General features: G+C 40.4%; 1 protein-coding gene across 1 annotated transcript; it reads right to left on the bottom strand.

Annotated features, from left to right (window-relative positions):
• Window positions 1-7,538: 7,538 nt before the first annotated feature.
• RB195_017069 (uncharacterized protein) lies at window positions 7,539-17,015 on the bottom strand (the record flags this gene model as incomplete). Its single annotated transcript, XM_064183901.1, has 3 exons — window positions 7,539-7,708; window positions 10,277-10,428; window positions 11,827-11,888. The coding sequence occupies 3 exons, from the start codon at window positions 11,886-11,888 to the stop codon at window positions 7,539-7,541; spliced, it is 384 nt and encodes a 127-aa protein (XP_064039782.1).
• Between the last annotated feature and the right edge of the window lie 533 nt (window positions 17,016-17,548).

Below are 17,548 nucleotides of genomic sequence, written 5' to 3'. Positions count from 1 at the left end.
TAGGAAATATTTTGAGTAATTATTAAATAGTAAACACTCAGTGAACATAGTAACAACAGTAGACGCAACGTGAGGAATGATGATTCAAACGCAGAAGCTTTGCACTCAACCATGCAAATTTTCTGGAATTCGATACGTTCGTACTTGCATATATAACTCAGAAGCAAGAGTTCCGAATATACAAATTCTCGTGGCAAATTTTTACCTCGTAAAGGGGAGGGGAGGGGAGGGTGTATTCAAGCTGATCTTTGTGAAATATCCTATCTCGTTGATTCTATCAGTACTTAACGAGATTAGATTACACCATTCCCGATTTCTTGCAAGTGTTTCCGTTGAACAAGTGCGACGGTTGTGATTCTGAGCACAAAACTAAATTTCCAAGAATGCAGAGCCACGACGGTGAATAGTTGGAACTTCTGGGAAGAGGCTCGTGTTTGCGAAACATATAAACATACACGATAGAGCAGACAATTAAAAATTTCTCTCTCCCATGAAAGAAAGATCGTGGGAGTTGTGCTTGGATACGAGTTCCAAATTTGAAATTAGCACTGATAAAACGTTCTTTTAGTAGTTTAAAGGGGTTTTTCTCATCATTCACTCAACACTCGTAAAGCATTCTTTTGAGACAACTGCTGAGCCTACTGGGTCATCTTCGTCATTTTCATCAGTCATGGTTATCTTGTCATTTTAGACTTTAGTCATCTCATACTGTATTTTTCATCCATTGTTTATCTTCACAACCACCATAGAATTTTTCAATGAAAAAATATTAAAATAATGACTACAATTGTGAATAACATTTATGAAACGAAAAAATGACATTTGAGACATACTGAAGAGCATAGAAAGTTTTTCTGAATCACTCGAATAAGAGCAGAATACATAATTTCAAATGAGTCATTATGATTATTTCAGCTTGAAACTGGTCAGCAACAAAGTATGAATATACATTTTACTGATCAGCGACGACTGCAAAGATGCTGATAGGCTCATTTCGAAAGGACAGAATTTTGTTGCTAAGCCAGAGGCCAAATGTGAAAAGACTGAAGATTGTTTTCTGGCATCTGAGCGAATAAAATCAATAAACATGGAAGATACATGTTGAAAAACGAGTTTATGCGAATGCGAACGAAAAAAACAAACGGAAATTTATAGTCTCTTCTTGAGATTTGTGTAAGGAATCACAAAACTCAAGTGATCAGGGTGACAAAAACGGCTGGATCATTCTTGCCTTGCCCATTCCATTCTTTAAGTATAAGTCAGCGTCAGTCACGTCAGTATAAGCATTGAAGTCAGAGGATAAAGACACTGAAGTATCAATCCACTTCGGACGCGCCAACGCGTTTTACTGCAATCGGCAACCGTTGAGGTTTTGGAACGCGTCTCGGCCTAAACAATGACATGCGGAGCCAGCCTCAGTGTTTTTATAATAAAATGGCGTTATTTAAGCTAAATTCTTATTTAACAGGTTCTAGGAAACGAATAAAATGAAATGAATTAATCAAATTTTTCCTCCTTGTGGTTGAAAAAACTAGAGGTGAAAAGAGATAGAAATACTCTTTCTTTGTACGAATCCCATAGACTAGCGATAACTCGCAGTGAGAAGAATTACTGAAGGCATATTATAAAAACTAAAGTAACGTTGGTTAATAAATAATCGGAACTGTTAGAATTTCGTGTAAGAGCTATTTGGATGCAGAAATTATTCATGAAACTGACATTCGACAGCCACCGGCTTTCAAAGGAACGCACAATTTGAAAACGTATACGTCATTCTTTTATGAGCATTCATTCAATGAACGATCATGGAACAATCGACCACTCTTTTATCTTTTGAAAATCTTTCATGGAGATGCGACAAATCAACCACCAGTGGACATATACGAGTGAAATCTAATTTCTCTATGTGCGACTTTCGATGATCTTCGGCATATTGATATTTCAAGGATTGATTTCTTTAATTGAGCCGGACACGAGGTTGTTACTATCCTTTATTCGTAGCTAACGTTTCGGCAATATCGCCTTCTCCAGAGTCTGAAAGGGTGAAATCGAACGTGATCAATCTGATGAAACGCCCAATGCGCCCAACAAAGAAAGTCCTAAGTTTACTGTTGGGCCTCATAGAAAAGAAGCAGAGAACATCGTACGTTAGGATTAGATTATTACCTGTCACTGCTAGATACCTGTTGTGAGGTGAACAGCGCAACCAAATATCAGCTTTAAATAGGGTGCGAGTTCCCGCGTAATGCAGAAGCATTTTTTTCTGCGATTCATCTTTGGGCCTTTGGAGTGGATCCAAAAACCTGAGCTTTGCGCGCCGCAACGATATGTTCGATAAATGATAATGATCACAACTTCAATATCTTCTACCAACGAACACCTAGTGCAGTGGAGCCACATGATTTCCTTTAGCCGTCCAGGTATTCCTTGACTCGAATACATAGTGGTCTAGCTGTTTCTCCCACGTATTCGTTACCACACTGCACACAGGAAATCAGATGAACAACACAAGAAGTGATGCAATCACCTTCGCTATTATCTGAACATATTTTGTACTCCGGTGTACTGCAAATACAATCATATAGGCGACTGCGTATGAAGCTTTGCTTAAGACTACTAGGGAAGAGCCCAACAGAATCTTCGACAGCAACAGATTAAGGACAATAAAAACCACTGACAATGACACTGACATATGACAGCCACTGTCCTTCAAAGAAATGTGCAATTTCGAAACGTATTCGCTATTTTTTTATGAACAATCATTCACGACAATCATGAACAATCATTCATGAACGACGATCAGTGAACAATCGACTATTCTTTTATAGAAAATCTTGAGACTACCTTCGTGCATTTCATTTCAAATGAATAGATATATAGAATGGGATCGAATGAAAATGATGAAATATTTCCTCCAGCATTGAAATTGGAACGGAAGAGATACCAATGAATGTGAAAATAAAGAATAAAGAAAGTATCATAAGGCAGAACGAAGGATCACCGGATACCATATCCGATGAAATTGATCTGCAACCTAGGATGACCATGAAGTATCAAATGCGCAGAAGAAAAATCGCATTGGAAAGAAAAAAACTTCTCAGCATTTCGACGTTAATCCTTAAAGTATTGTCTGAACCGTAACCGTATATGGTCATTTATCCAGAATTAGCTTAGAATTAGCTAACATCTTGTCTTGGTGGTGCAATATCTTAATGATTAGAAATCACTCGGCCGCCTCCACCTTTTTTAATACCACGCAGTTCAGGAATGCAGGGCTAGCAAAGAAAGTGGAATTTCTCCACATTATTTTTGGAAGAATTTTTCTGAACAGTTAAGTATCTGTGAAACCATAGTTATGTCCTTTTTCAAATAGTCGGAAATTCTTCTTTTAGTAATTTTCCGCTTTCAAAGTGATATAAAACTACGAAACTTTGAAGATGCGGAGAAAACTGGCACCACTAATACTTTGATTCCTTGCTTTTTTCATTGGTAAACAACCAGTGCAAGCTAGCCGAGGCTCATCACAATATAATAGTGACATAATGTAGATCATCACAAAGTTTTAAAGGGGAACAGTGGTTGTCGCTTAGCAGATTATCGCATTTTGAACAACAATTGTTTAAAAACCTTTCCCTGGTTAGAGTATGCAAAATTGCAGAAGTTCACTTCGTGCGATTATAATCGTAGTTCACCTTCATTGTGTGTAATTTAATTGATGAAACGTTTTGTGAAGGTAAGGCTGAGAGTTTTTTTCGAAGGAAGAATTATTCTGAAGTTAGACGAGACCGAAGTTTCTGTTGTTCTCTGAACTAAGAAATACGAGGGTTCCAAAACAGCCTTTCAATTCTTTTTAAGGAGGAAACAACCTTAAAAAACATTCACCGGATAGAAATACCCAGAAAGTGTGATGACGATCCAATTCCAATCCAACTTTGCTCTTGCATTGCTCGGAGGACGAATCAGGAAGGTGCTTGAGGTTGTTTGTGTTCAGGAGGAGAAGCTAGAAAAGCAGTTTAGACAGAGACAACGCAACCACTGGAATGACTTTCTAAAGTACAAACAATCGTAGCGCTTTCAGAAAATTCTAGAAAAGACAAAACTTGTCATAGAAATCCCTGTACTGCAATACTTCACTCACTGAGATCTTCGCTGATCTATGTAAAACTAGGTCCTAGATTTGAAGAGCAGGGAATTGCACTTTCTCAAGTGAGAAAAGTGGTACGGAGATCTTATGATTGGTCCATTCATCAACAACCAACTTCTGCTGGGGAGACAGTCGATGAATTCCAGGGACCCTCGTCGGAAACTCTCCGTTGCCGTAACCAAGTATTGTTATAATGTATCAGAAACGAGATGCAGTAAATGTATAACGAAAACAATTAGAAAACTGCGCTGAAGCGATAACCGCGCTCTAATTGCAGCATAGAACATTTCACAAAGTATAAAATTTTAATTCTTCAGCAGATTTCGCCCATTTTCTTTATCATTTACCTAACTTTTGTCTTTTGTCTATTTTATTTATCAACTCAAAATTTGGCTACTGTTGCCAACTTACCGCTTCTCGACCAGCAGCACATAAAAGACGCACCGTCAATGCGCTCACTGATAATTTTATTTTTGTCCATATTATGAAAGTCATAGTTATATGCTTTTTACTGAGTTTTTTTTTAATTAACAAAGCGTTCTTTATGAACCCACTGACTATCTTTTTAAAAAATCCCTGGCCCCTCCGGGTTTTCGTAAACACCCTTTCTACAGCCATAACAAAGCGTTCTTTATGAACCCACTGACTATCTTTCTTAGTTAAAGGCACCATACCACTAATCTGGGGTGGTAGGGATTTCAGGTGGAGTATCCGTATAGGGGGTCGTAGATTATGAAGACCGCGGTGGTTCCGCTCATCTCTCGCTGAATCACTGCAAACATCCGCCCCTGAATGCTGTTTTGTACGATGCCTTTTATTGCAGCGCACCACCTTTGCACGCGTAGCGCCTCTTACTGCATATCAGTCCGAATTGATTTTCGACGAACCGCAGGGCGGAGGCGGCGAAAGGGGTGGAGCGTTGCAATAGATGGCGTCGTACAAAACAGCATTCTAGAGGCGGCTGTTTGCAATGATGCAGGGAGAGATGAGCACAGCTACCCCCCGTCTCCATAATCTACGGCCCCGTATACGGATACCTGAAATCCACCTGAAATCCGCACTACCTCAGATTCGTGGTATGCTGCCTTTAAATGATGAGAGCCTGTGTTTGAAGTGATCTTTAGCAGAGTCGTAACTTTCTAGCGTTATAAATTCTACACAATGCGTTCTTTGGCTAGTTCACTATGTAGTAAACACAAAATTTGTTTGTTGCGTGTGTGTGTTTTACGCAAGCGATGCTGAGCTTGCGGATGTAGGGTTAAAGTGCACTGTCTACGCGACGTTAAAGTCAGTTGGGTTTCACATGACTTGCTCCATCGTTGAAACATTCGATGCCATGTTTTGGTTCCATCATGTTTGTAAGGTCGTACATGTACCAAAACAAGCACTATGAATTGTATGAAGCCAAACTGATTTTGACTCGTTGCAGAAAATCTGAAATTTCGCACTCCTTCCCGTTGAGAGATTACTGTAGCACCGTTGAAACATTCGATGCCATATTTTGATAGAACATAAATGGAGAACCCTCCACTGCAAATTTTGGTCTCTGTAGGTGTTATGGTTCCTTCAAAAGCTAGCTGAGAAAAATTCGAAAATTTGAGACAAAATTTAGAATTTCTCTCAACTAGGCTTCGAAAAAGACGGATCTAGAAGCACGAAACTTTGAAAAAAAAATATAGAAGAAATCTTCTTCTACAAATCGCAGCCAACATCATTGCACGAAATTTACTTTGAGCGTCGATATTCAGAAATTCGAGGAGACTGCTTTGTATTAATTTTATACCTACTTGTGCCTGTAAATGTTTCTTTTGGCTCAGTAGCAGTATCTAAATTGCTTTTCCTAGTGATAATAATAAATTCGCCGCTGTTGAATAAAAAATGTGCTCTTTTAACTGTCGTACACTGAATACAAGAATCTCACTTTTGCCATGGATTGAACCCTGACCACCCCGGATTGCTGGCTTATCCCAGCTCCCAGCCTACTACGTACCGGATACTCACTCTCTGATTGCTTCCCTCGTATTCAACATTTTCTATTTTCTTGATGAAGTTCTTTTTAAAACAACTCACTTAAAGCAAAGCCGCAAGGCTGCGATGAGAACGCATTGTATGATTTACGACTCTTTTCTTGCCTTCATACTCATGACTCCTCACATTTATTCTAATCTGGATGCCTCTCATTCATTTATTATTTTCACAAACTAGTTCCGGATCAAAAGATGTGAAGTTATACGAACAAAATCTCAAAAAAAAAACTTCGCGCCATCTATTTTTCTAACATTTTGCATCCCTCAACATGAGTTCATTTGGAAAGGACAATCCCCTCGTCTTTTTCTCCTTGATCTCCTCATTTTTTCCTCTGCTGACAAGCCTTACGACCCCCTCCTCTGACACCCCTCTTACGACTTTCTGTTCGAAAAACCACTGACTGAGTCGGAGGATCTGTCTGTATCCAAAGAAATGAAGAATGGAAATTCTGGCCGAGACGAAGGAACTAAACAAGAAATGCTGAAATATATTACTCCGCTTAGGATTTCTGAAACGAGAAAGATTATCCCTTCAATATGGTTTGACGAAAAGATACCTGACTCGTAGATACACGCCTTCATAATTCCACTCACAAAAAGCTATCCGTCGTGGAACCCAGGAATTACCGAGGAATATCACTAATGCATATAATGTATAAGGTTTTGGAGCGGATCATCCTGGATTGGCTATTATCGCGAAAATCCACCCGCAACGAGCACATGGCGGCTTTCGTCCAGGTCGATCGACTACGGATCAGGTGTTTACTGTGCGGAGAATGATTGAATTGTAGCAGTGGTGTTTAAAGCCTATGCAGTTAGCCTTTCTGGACTTTGAAGCCACTCTTGGTTCTTCTCAGCGAGGACGTCTCTTCATGCTTGGTATTTGGCAGAAATGTTCATTCGCCTAATCGAAGACACGAACGGAAGAACAACACCTGGTATTCGGACATCGATGTTTCTGCTGTGTGCTGGAAAAACATTGCACGAGAGAGACATGCAGCAAAGCTGCTTTAAGCCGAGCTTGCCATTCAACTCTTTGACCAACAGGCTGTAAGAGACTCCCAGCGCCAATAAAGTTAAGTTGCAAGTCTACCTATCTGCAAATCCTCTATCATAATGAAATCAGAGACTTGGCCAGAACCGTTGACGGTGATGAAGAAGTTTGACTGCTCGAGAAGAAAGCTGCTTAAGCGCCTGCTGGGCTATTTTTGGCTTGCCACAATGAAGATCTTTTATCACAATGCAGAAGTCGTTGTGATGTTTCGGCGGATGACACCTGGAAGGTATTAACATCTTGCATCACCATTGAAAGTAGCTACAGAAAATAGTCTTCTTCTAACACTGAAATCCTTAAGAAATCACCTTATTCAAAGTGTTGTGAGGAGTTTGTCAGGTTCAAGCTTAGTGCGCATTGCTGCTGCACCAACTTCCATTGTGAATTCAGTTTCTTGTGCCGCCACACCAGGCACGTACCATAAATTTGCCTTATTACTTTCTGACGCACCAATCTGAGGCTGTGGAGCATAGAAAACACGATCTAAAAAGTTTTTCATTGGATAGAGAATGACGAGGAGAGGGAGCCGGAGGGAAGCACAAAACGTGGTAAACCTATAAAGAAAGCCGCCACTTCAGCCAGTGCGCACTGCTACCTTGTTCCCAATTCAAGTAGTAGTGGTGATAAAATATGTATTAAAATATACGAAGATGGTAAAGATATGACGCAAACTAGTTAAATTGGAGCGAAGTGGCGTAGAGGCCAACTGTCCTATTGATAATTGTCGACGGTCCAATGTCAACGCTCTTAGTTAATTATCTCATCACCATATCGTTTGTTCTGCTCTGTTCTTCTTCCGCACTCACACAGTTTTTCTTCAGGACCCATACTCATATTCATTTGATCATATGCCATATTAAAGAATGCGAAGACGCATAAAAGAACATTTATGAGGATGTGCGGTTTAGTAGAATGCAATCGATTTTCCGAATTTGTTGTTGATTTTATTTGTTTGTTTTGGTTGTAAAGGGGCTCTGCTACTCAACATACTACGAATTTGATGATATTGGGATCACTGCACGAAAATATAGCATGCAGATCGCGGATCGCGAGTATTAGCACTGTCACGCTCAATTCGCGTTCATTTTCCTCCAAATGGTGTGGAAAACGGCTCTGCGATCGAATTTTCCTACAAGGCACCTGCTGGAGTGCCGCGCCTGCCGCGCGTCTGCCAATGAAGTGACAATCAGTGTCCTGCTGACGCCGTCTCCACCATTCCTCCTCCTCCTCCTTACTCTCCGACGAAGGCAGATACTAATATGTGGAAGTACACGAATGGTTTGTTTGATTTAGCTTTCTTGTTTCTTCATAAATTAATAGAAAAACAGTAGGACTACCAAAGAAAAAAATGATTACAGTACGTGCTGCCGGGAAACACCAACAATTAGCAAAATGCAACAGCGCAACAATTCCCTCCTGCATATCAGTCCTTGCCCGGCAAAATAAAATCATAAAGTATAGCAGCGCTTTTGAAACACACTTCAAAAATGAACAGAGCATCGCTTTCTTCTCTCAATTATCTTTGTTCTTTGTTCCCGATGATATTAGAAAGTAGGGCGCAAAAAGTTTATATCAGAAGAAAATGAACCGTTGGCCAAAGCTCCGGTGAGTGAGAGTAGAGTGCGTTGAGCCACTAAATAAGTTCTTTATTAAGTAAGAATCTCAAAAACGTGTGAACAACAGAAAATTCTTTTGACAGATACACTTCCAATTGTAAACTGCCAGTATTTGAAACGAAAGATAGAAACATGTCATTTTATAGAAGAAAATATTATTCGAGAATATTATCAAAAAAAAAACATGTCAAGGAAGGCTCGAACGCTCTGCAACTGTCACAATTTTTTGACACATTCCCACAAAATTCCAGATAACCTTGTTACATAGCCTACTAAAACATACACACATGGTTTCAACAGACGGATGTCTAAAATTAGGATATAATTTCGTCGATACTAATGTTTTTTTTCTTCTCTGCCACTTTATTTTACTCTCATTTAAACACAAGAGAGCGATTTGTGTGCTGATTTTATCCGAAAAAAAGATATAATCGATTCAGGTCAGATAAGACCGGTGCTTTCCACTTTCGACGTCAGCATCCTTTTTGGATCGAAAACACGCCAACGTCATCTTTATCTGAATTGAAAGATACTGCCAATCGACCACATTTCTGCGCATAAAAACACAAGCGGTACGGCAGGAGAACACCCAACGAATGTCGTAAGAATAAGTCCTCATCAGTACCACCTGCACCATGCGTGTACTGCGTGCTTATTGCGTATATAGCGGCGTTGGGAAATCATAACCAAAAATAATAAAGTCATGATAGTATAGTTGTAGGAAGATCTCGAAAAGAGTATTATTTGAGAGCAATTCATTTTCGATGTCGACTCGATCTGATTTGTTCCATGTCGAGTGTGGAGGAAGGGTTCCTAGAAAAATGTTGTGTTTAATTCAGCGAATCAACCTTTTAAGGAGGACTTACTTCAGAAAACATGAAAATTAAAGTAATCGTCAGCACAAGTTCCTAAAGTCCAGGAACTAAGTTAACTGAGAAACACTAAGTTACAATCTGTTAAGAACAGATAAGCATGAAAAGTGTATGAGAAACGCCTTTCTGTTTTTGTGATCCTGCCCAGAGACATGAATTGCAGGCGAGGGCACCTCAAATACCACAATGTCTTATTATCGGTGGTATTTAAAGCGTACAAAGGCTCTCTCTTGGACGTAGTGAGTGAAAAAGGGAGATAGGAGTAATAGCAAAACGCATCAAATGAAGAAAAGCAAGCTTTCAAGCTTATATAAACAACTCAACTCTGATTTGAGCAGAATTTGAATAGAGATTGGATTATGGCTGTCACAAGGTGATGAAATCAGCACATTTTCAAGAAAGAACTTGTGATAGCTTATTTTGATAAATTTCCCAGAAAAGATTAGTGTAAGTATTTGCTATTTTCTCCATGCTCAGGAAAAATTACTACAAACTTTTGTTGGGCAAAATTATTCGATTTGAGTAAGATTTCCTAAAAATTTGAGGAACGCAAGAAAACTTACTCATAAATTCTGATCTGATGTATGATCTTTGCAGCATCGAAACACCAGCAGTTTTAAACAACTGGTCGTATTTCTTCACCATTTCTTCCCTTTGCAAAATATCGTAACGAAACATACGTGCAAACTTCAAAGAAGTAAGTGAAGGACAGTACCTGGAAGAGGTAGAGCACAGGTTCACAATAAGATGATTTCTATGTATGAGTAGAAATGACAACCAGAACAGCTAACGTATCAGGCTGGATTAATTTCACGAGCGAAACTCCGGTTTCGCTAGGAAATCAAATACAACTTCGTCGAGATACTCGTAGATTTACATCCTTGGGAAAAGAGTGTGAAAACACATAACTAGATAATCACGGACAACTACACTGTACGTACTACAACAACTACAACTACATTATACACTGTCTATAATTTGCGACACTCATCGTAAAGTTCAAACACCTCACCTACCAAAAAATAATCTTTAAAAACCATAAATGGTATTAGTTGTACTGGATAAATAAAAATAAGCGTGAGCGTCTGCACAGATAAAGGTTTACAAAAATTTTAAAAAAAGAAAAGAAAAAAAAAGAAAATTTTAAAAAAAAAAAGAAAGAAAAAAAGAAAAGAAAAAAAGAAGAAATTTCACAGACAACAACATAAGAGGAGCCTTGGCTGGGAACATAAAAGTTGCCATTCTCCCAAGTAGCAATTGTCGTGGAACAAAACCATGTGGTTCCTAGTTTGCCCTGCTGAATGTATAATAGTTTCTGATGTGGTGTAATTGGGTCATAACGACATTAAGGACGGTGTAATTGCGCTCGAACCAGCGCGCTCGAAGCTACACTGAAGAGCGTAGCCTGCGGCGGAAATCGAGGTAGAACTATCGCGAAGTGAAGCGGTGAGAGATGTCTTTCGCCATGGAGCTAGTCTTTCCTCAATGATTACCGCTACGCTTTATCGTGCTGGTTCGAACGCAACTACTTACACAACTGCGCTTTATTTCGTTCTGACTCTGCCGAAACGTTACCCAATAAATTTATTTAACAACCTCGTGTACAGCTTATCAAAATCGATCGACATTCAACTATGCCGAGGTTCATTGAACATCGAACTTTTCAACGACTCTGCTATATTTCTTCTCTCACTCTTTTTTACGCAGCAAAACAATTCAGGAATAGGATGACCTAGTCTTAGTAAAATGTGTACAGACTAGGTGTTTTTTTACTTTTCTCTAGTTTTATCGTTCGCTATGTTGTTAGAACGCCTTAGTGGAGCGCAGCCTCCTCGTGCATGCGCCGCATCTTCTGGGCCCTTTTTTATGGCAAGAAGTCTGCGTTATTCTACCCGTTTCTGCAATCTACGGCCCCGTATAACCTTAAGCCATCGGAAATCCTTACCCCCCAGATTCCTGGAGTGATGCCTTTAAATTCTTTAACATGTTAACCTTAAACTGCCGTATGCAGCATTCGAACTCCCGGCGCACAGCTTTACCGATCCCGTTCGTCTGCCTCGTTACTTTACGAAGATTTCCACAGTTGGAGCACGGTTGCCTCTTCCATACCAACCCACGATCAGCAAGCCATTCGTCATATCCTTTCTTAGACTGCGGTATGAGCTTTGACGGCATGAATGATAGATTCAAACTGATTCTACTTCCATGCGGCAATTTTCAAAAATATTTTGCATTTAATCTCAATCAAAGAAATTTTGAATTTGAACAAAATTCGAAGAATTTTTCAAGCTGTTTGGCTCCCAAACAAATGGTCAAGAAGTCATTACGACTATTTTTGACAAAAATGACAGTTCATCTATTTAGTTATGCTAATTAGCGTAACTACCAAATCAACCATCTCTCTTTAGTGCCTCAGATGTTAAGAAACCGGCTATTGAAACAATTACGACCGCTTTACGACCACCAATTACGACCGCTTCCGACTCCACCAATGCAGGGTTACACGAATAGCGTTGCGAGAGATCAACATCGAGATCATGCTACAAATTGAAATTTTTGAGGAGATGAGCCGGCATCAAAAGAAACTACTAAAATACTGAAAAATCGTTTTCCTAGTATTAAAACTATGAAAAGCGTTAATCGAGGTTCGTCGAGTACGCATTGCGTTACCCCGATAGAATAAGTTTTGCACTGACTATAGATGCTTTAGCGAGCCCCATAATATGTGTCTGTAAACGTCAACGTTAATGTCATTGTCATGTTCATGGTGTCCATAAATCAAAAAATCAGAGAATTTTGTTAGTATTTTCATTTTCTGAACTGTAGCAGTAATAGTGGATTCAAACGTAAATGTGATACTCACCATGTCATAGGAGAAAAATGATCCAATAGCCACTGATGTTCAATCGAATAGTTCTTTTTTGGATCCTTGTAGTACAAAAACAGAAGGTCGCGGAGTCTCGGTAGAAAGCATGACATATCTCGGCCACATTCAGAGCATGAATATGGCCGATCTCTACAAGGAATGTTTAAGGATAAAACCATTCAGAGCAGTTTTTATCCTTACTGCAAACATCATTGGTGAACTAAAAAATAAATGACGGCTCGAGAATCTCTGGTAGCCTCTTCATCCGTCGCCAACATCTTCCACATGTCTTTTTTTTTACTTAACTTGTGATAGTTCTAGATCTCTACATTAGCAATTTTTGCTGAATATTAAGAATGTAGAGTGAAAGCAGGGTGTATTCGCTCTGCTACTATTTTTCGAGTTATATGAATGGAAAGGAATGGAAATTTTGCGTAGAGTATAAAAGAAGTATGCTGTGCCACACACATATACAGGGTATCCGTAAAGCTAAGGTGTACTTTTGGCCATTTGTGGGAAAGCAACATAACAAGATAGAAATGTGAACTTTTTAAAACTTTTTAAGCGAAAAAATACTTAAAGACAGCATATCACTGTTCTGATCTGATGAGGGAAACCACGGGGAAAGAAGAGATGAGGTTGTAGATTGCGAGATGCGGGGTGGATCCGCTCATCTCTCCTTATAGTAAAAAAAAAAGAACTAAAACAACGGCGTGGGAACCGCTTTATTTCCTACGGGGTACGTTTTAAGACTCTTTTATGTGCACGTTCCGGTCCCGAAGGAGATTTTTGTGATTTTTGTGACTTTCGTCACGTTCACTAACCTCATGCCTCAGAGAGGTGCCCTTAGCGCAAATAAAAGCACATGACTAAGCTAATTCAAAAGTAACAACAATACGCCGATAAGCTACTTTTGTAGGGGCTGTGGTCTTTTGATGGAGCTGCGAATGGGATAGGTGCGACCGATACAAATACGACGCCATGTTTACAGAACAGTCATAATCATATCCATTTTGGAACGCTGACACCGGACTATCTGAGAACTTTACAGGGCTGGTTTAGCTTTTTCGCTCTGGATATGTCAGGCTCCTATCACTAAGCACTTGCAACCCTTCTAAAACATCAGAACATCAGATCAAAGAATTGAGAACTGCTGTGGAGAGAACAATGAAGCTTTGGCTATGTTCACTTCGCTCTGGGCTAATCTTGTATAGATGAATATTCGCTGTCTCATACAAATGAAACTGAATTTATTAGCGCTACAGCACGCCCAAAAAGAGATTTACTTGTCAATGATGGCAAATTACTCACTCATATACGGTACCTACCCATATATACATAAGTGCATAAATCCACTGACAAATCGTTGAAAAGGATTTCGAGTGACGACAAAGAATACAGGATCATTTCCAAGTAAGCGGAAAGCTGCTCTTTGTGAGGTTGTTCGATATCTATTCCCTTCAATGCAGCTCCTAAAACTTCTAAATGAATTGAAGGGAATTTTCTATCTGATCAGAAAGAATTGCAATAGCCCTCTTGACGAACTCAGACAATAACCTTCCCCTTTCAGTCAGTTGGCGTCGTAAAAATAACAACTGATCTCCACATAAGTTTATTCGTGAGAAACTTTTTTACACATGACGGAAACGCGGAAAAATTGCTTCTACGGCTTTAGAGCCATTGAAAAACTACCGATCCAGTGATCAAATTGAAGACAACAAAATATAAACATAGGTTGAAAACAGCATAAAACGCAGCGTGTTACGATCTCGTCACGAAACGATACAGTTGTGATCACGGGTATGAGCGTGATCAAAACTAGCTGATTCAGGTTCCCTAGTTGTCGAAGAAACAGAATTCTCAGTCGGACTTTTCTACGAGGTCCTACGTCACGTATACAGGGGCAACAGCATGCTCCTCGTCCGCGATTGAGCGGACGGACACCCAATGAGCTGCTCACGCTGCCTCTCCTTTCTGTTCACAGACGCCTGTCTCTACTCACCTCGTGACGCTTCGCAAGAAACGCCATTCGAGAAGGCAGTTCTTACCCCGTTTTCAGATGCTGTAGGAGGATTTGGGTGTGATCGTGGTCATACTCATGATCAACAGCATCAACCTCCTAGAGAGATTCCGAAATTGTCAATCTCGCGGTATGTTGCCTTCAGAGATAATCCTTTCACTATCAGGTTTGAGCGCTTCTGCCACTTTCCAAACAATGTAATGGCTACCGATTAAACCAATCCATACATATCTTATATATACTATGTAATGATTAACTTGATTTGTATTCTAGAAACATATTTATTCCATTTTCTTTGAACAGTTTATAAAACATAATTACGCAGCGCTCCACGCTTGTTACATTCTACCGGATGCTGCCTCATCACAGCCAATTATAAAACTTATCCCTATAGATGATGTTGCACAAAGAACAATCTAATTTCATAGATGCTAAAAGAAGTAGTAGAAAGGCGTGTTGTTAACTAACTTATTCATTGTTTTGTCTTGCTTTCTTCTTTCTCTGCCACCCTACAGTAACGTGAAGATTAATGTTGGCAACGAATAACGATGCACAGCAGAGATAACTCCAAAGGCGGGGTGTCCAAGCTGGGAAAGAGTTCGAGTTTTCCGACTTCTCCCGAAATGGGAATCCTAGCTAAGGTTAAACCACCATTAAAGGCATCAATCCACGAATCTGAGATACGGATTACAGGAAGAATACGGCCCGGACGATAAGGCTTCGAGCGATCCGGCGCGCTATTTTCCACAACGAGTTCGATTGGAGCGCGCCAGCCTTGTGCACGCGCCGCATCTTCCAGGCCGTTTTTTGCGGCAATTAGGTGGAAATGGACGGAATCACCCACCTCTCCATAATCTACTATCCCGTATAAGAAAACTCCACCTGAAATCCGTACCACCTCAGATTCTTGGGGTGACGCCTTTAAGATTCGCCAACCTCTCCACAATACATGTCGGTCTGGGGTACAGCTCCCTGATCCGTACAGGTTGCAACCGCACCTTCCAGCGTTGGGTGGTATTGCGACCGGTGAGAGGCGGGTGCGGGACAAGAGGAACCCGCGAAAACTGGCTGATCGCTCCTGTCCTCCCCTCGGCACCGCGCTCCTCCACGTAATTACGGCTGCCGTTCCTCTAGCTGCACATTCTCCACAACCGCCTGAGATCACCTACACCCCGCCTGCCTATAGCTCTCTTATCAACGCCGCGCGCGACGTTCGCGCCGCAACGAGGCGGTGGATAGTGTGAATTTTGAAGAGGGGGAATTGCCGAAGCGAATTCTGATGTACGGATATAATAAATTAAGCGCATATTATTGGGAATAAAAGAGAAGAAGTAGACCCTTCTGTCCAATGTAATTTTACATAATTAAAAATCATCTGAAACTGACGCTCCAGGGAAAAGAATAACATGCATATATTTTCACACATCTCATAACTTCACACATTTCACCCCCTAACTCTTTTATATAAACTCGCACTGCATAAATATGTGTTTGTCACGATGTTATTCAACGAATTCGTGTTCAATTTGCAACTGCAGCAGCTATACGTACAACAACTTACATTCTTCAAACTCCTTTCCACAATTTACCTTTTCAAAATTTTACATAGATACAATGTTCATATAGAGCGCATGTCAAATTTTATTTCAATACATGCTTGCACGTTTTATGCAATAGAACTTTGTATGGTTCTTTGAACTTCTTTCGACTGCGTTTCATCGCTTCATTTCTACCTATTCTCTACATAAAATCAATATGACAGGTTAGGTGTATTAGTGGCGAACAGAGACCTTTGTATCTTCGAGATATACCTTTAGGTACAATGTATGTCTACGAGACGTTATTCGCGCCTCGTTAGTCGTTGTATGCCAGTTTTAACCAGCTAGATAAGCAAAAAGAAATTCCTAGAAAGCGAAAAAAAGTTTTAAAACAATATAGCATTACTCCGATCTGCTGGACATTCTTTGAAACATCTCTTGCATTCCCAGAGATGGTTGAGTGTTTTCTACCTAACGAGTCATTATTACCTTTTTGTATTAACTTACAAGCATATTTTACGTAGAGTTTCAAACAACATCCAATACCAGGCACTGTCCTTTTCGTTCGATTCTAAAAGCACATCATAAGAGCTGCAGGCGCAGCGAAAAACACTCGTTCGTAAGAGCAGCGGACGCGGAAAAATGGGTGGAGAGGGTGGCGTGGGCGGGGCGTTAAGAAGACCACATGAGGAGCAATCAGGCTACTGTAGCGATTATCAGGAGATGCGCGGTGCAATTAACGACGCTCATTAGCCTCCTGGATACGCGGCGGCACATCATACGGGTACCTCTTGACCGTTCCCCGTGAGAGACATTTTAATCTCAGCTTGCTTATGACGTTTTCCATTCCAAACAAAGGCAGCAGGCAGCAGAACCATGGAGACGGTCTCAAAATTCAGGACATGATAACAATATCCTAAGACGTCTACCTAGAGCTTTTTATAAGGCTCCGTTAGGAAATGGTAAGGAGCGTTGGTCTCGTTGTGCGCCCATCTGTCTTCCACTTCATCTGCTTTCAGGAAATCTTGTCAGTTTGTTTAACCATTCTTCGCCTACGCCCTTCAGGTCAAAAATTCACAATCATCTCCTGCTGCTATCCATCATTGTCACCTGGCGGATGGATCAGAGTTGGACGCGTCTTGTGAGCAGCAGAAGGATAAACTTTTACGTTGCAAAATACTGGAGGCTTCACCGTACGTCCATTTCGAAGTTCCACCAGTAATACAACTCAAAGGAAGAACTAAATAAAAGGATGGAAGTAGCAGAGCAGCCTTCAGGAAAGCTGCGGACCAACTGATGGACTTGAACCTCGCACAATCGCAATCGTTACGACTCCACGGTTCTTCCAGTGCTCTGCTACGCAGCGGAGACATAGACAGACAACGTGGCTTTCAATCCACTCGGCCATTCG

Source organism: Necator americanus, chromosome II (genome assembly GCF_031761385.1).
Source record: "Necator americanus strain Aroian chromosome II, whole genome shotgun sequence".
Lineage (NCBI taxonomy): Eukaryota > Metazoa > Nematoda > Chromadorea > Rhabditida > Ancylostomatidae > Necator > Necator americanus.
This window is presented reverse-complemented; position numbering and strand designations above follow the sequence as displayed.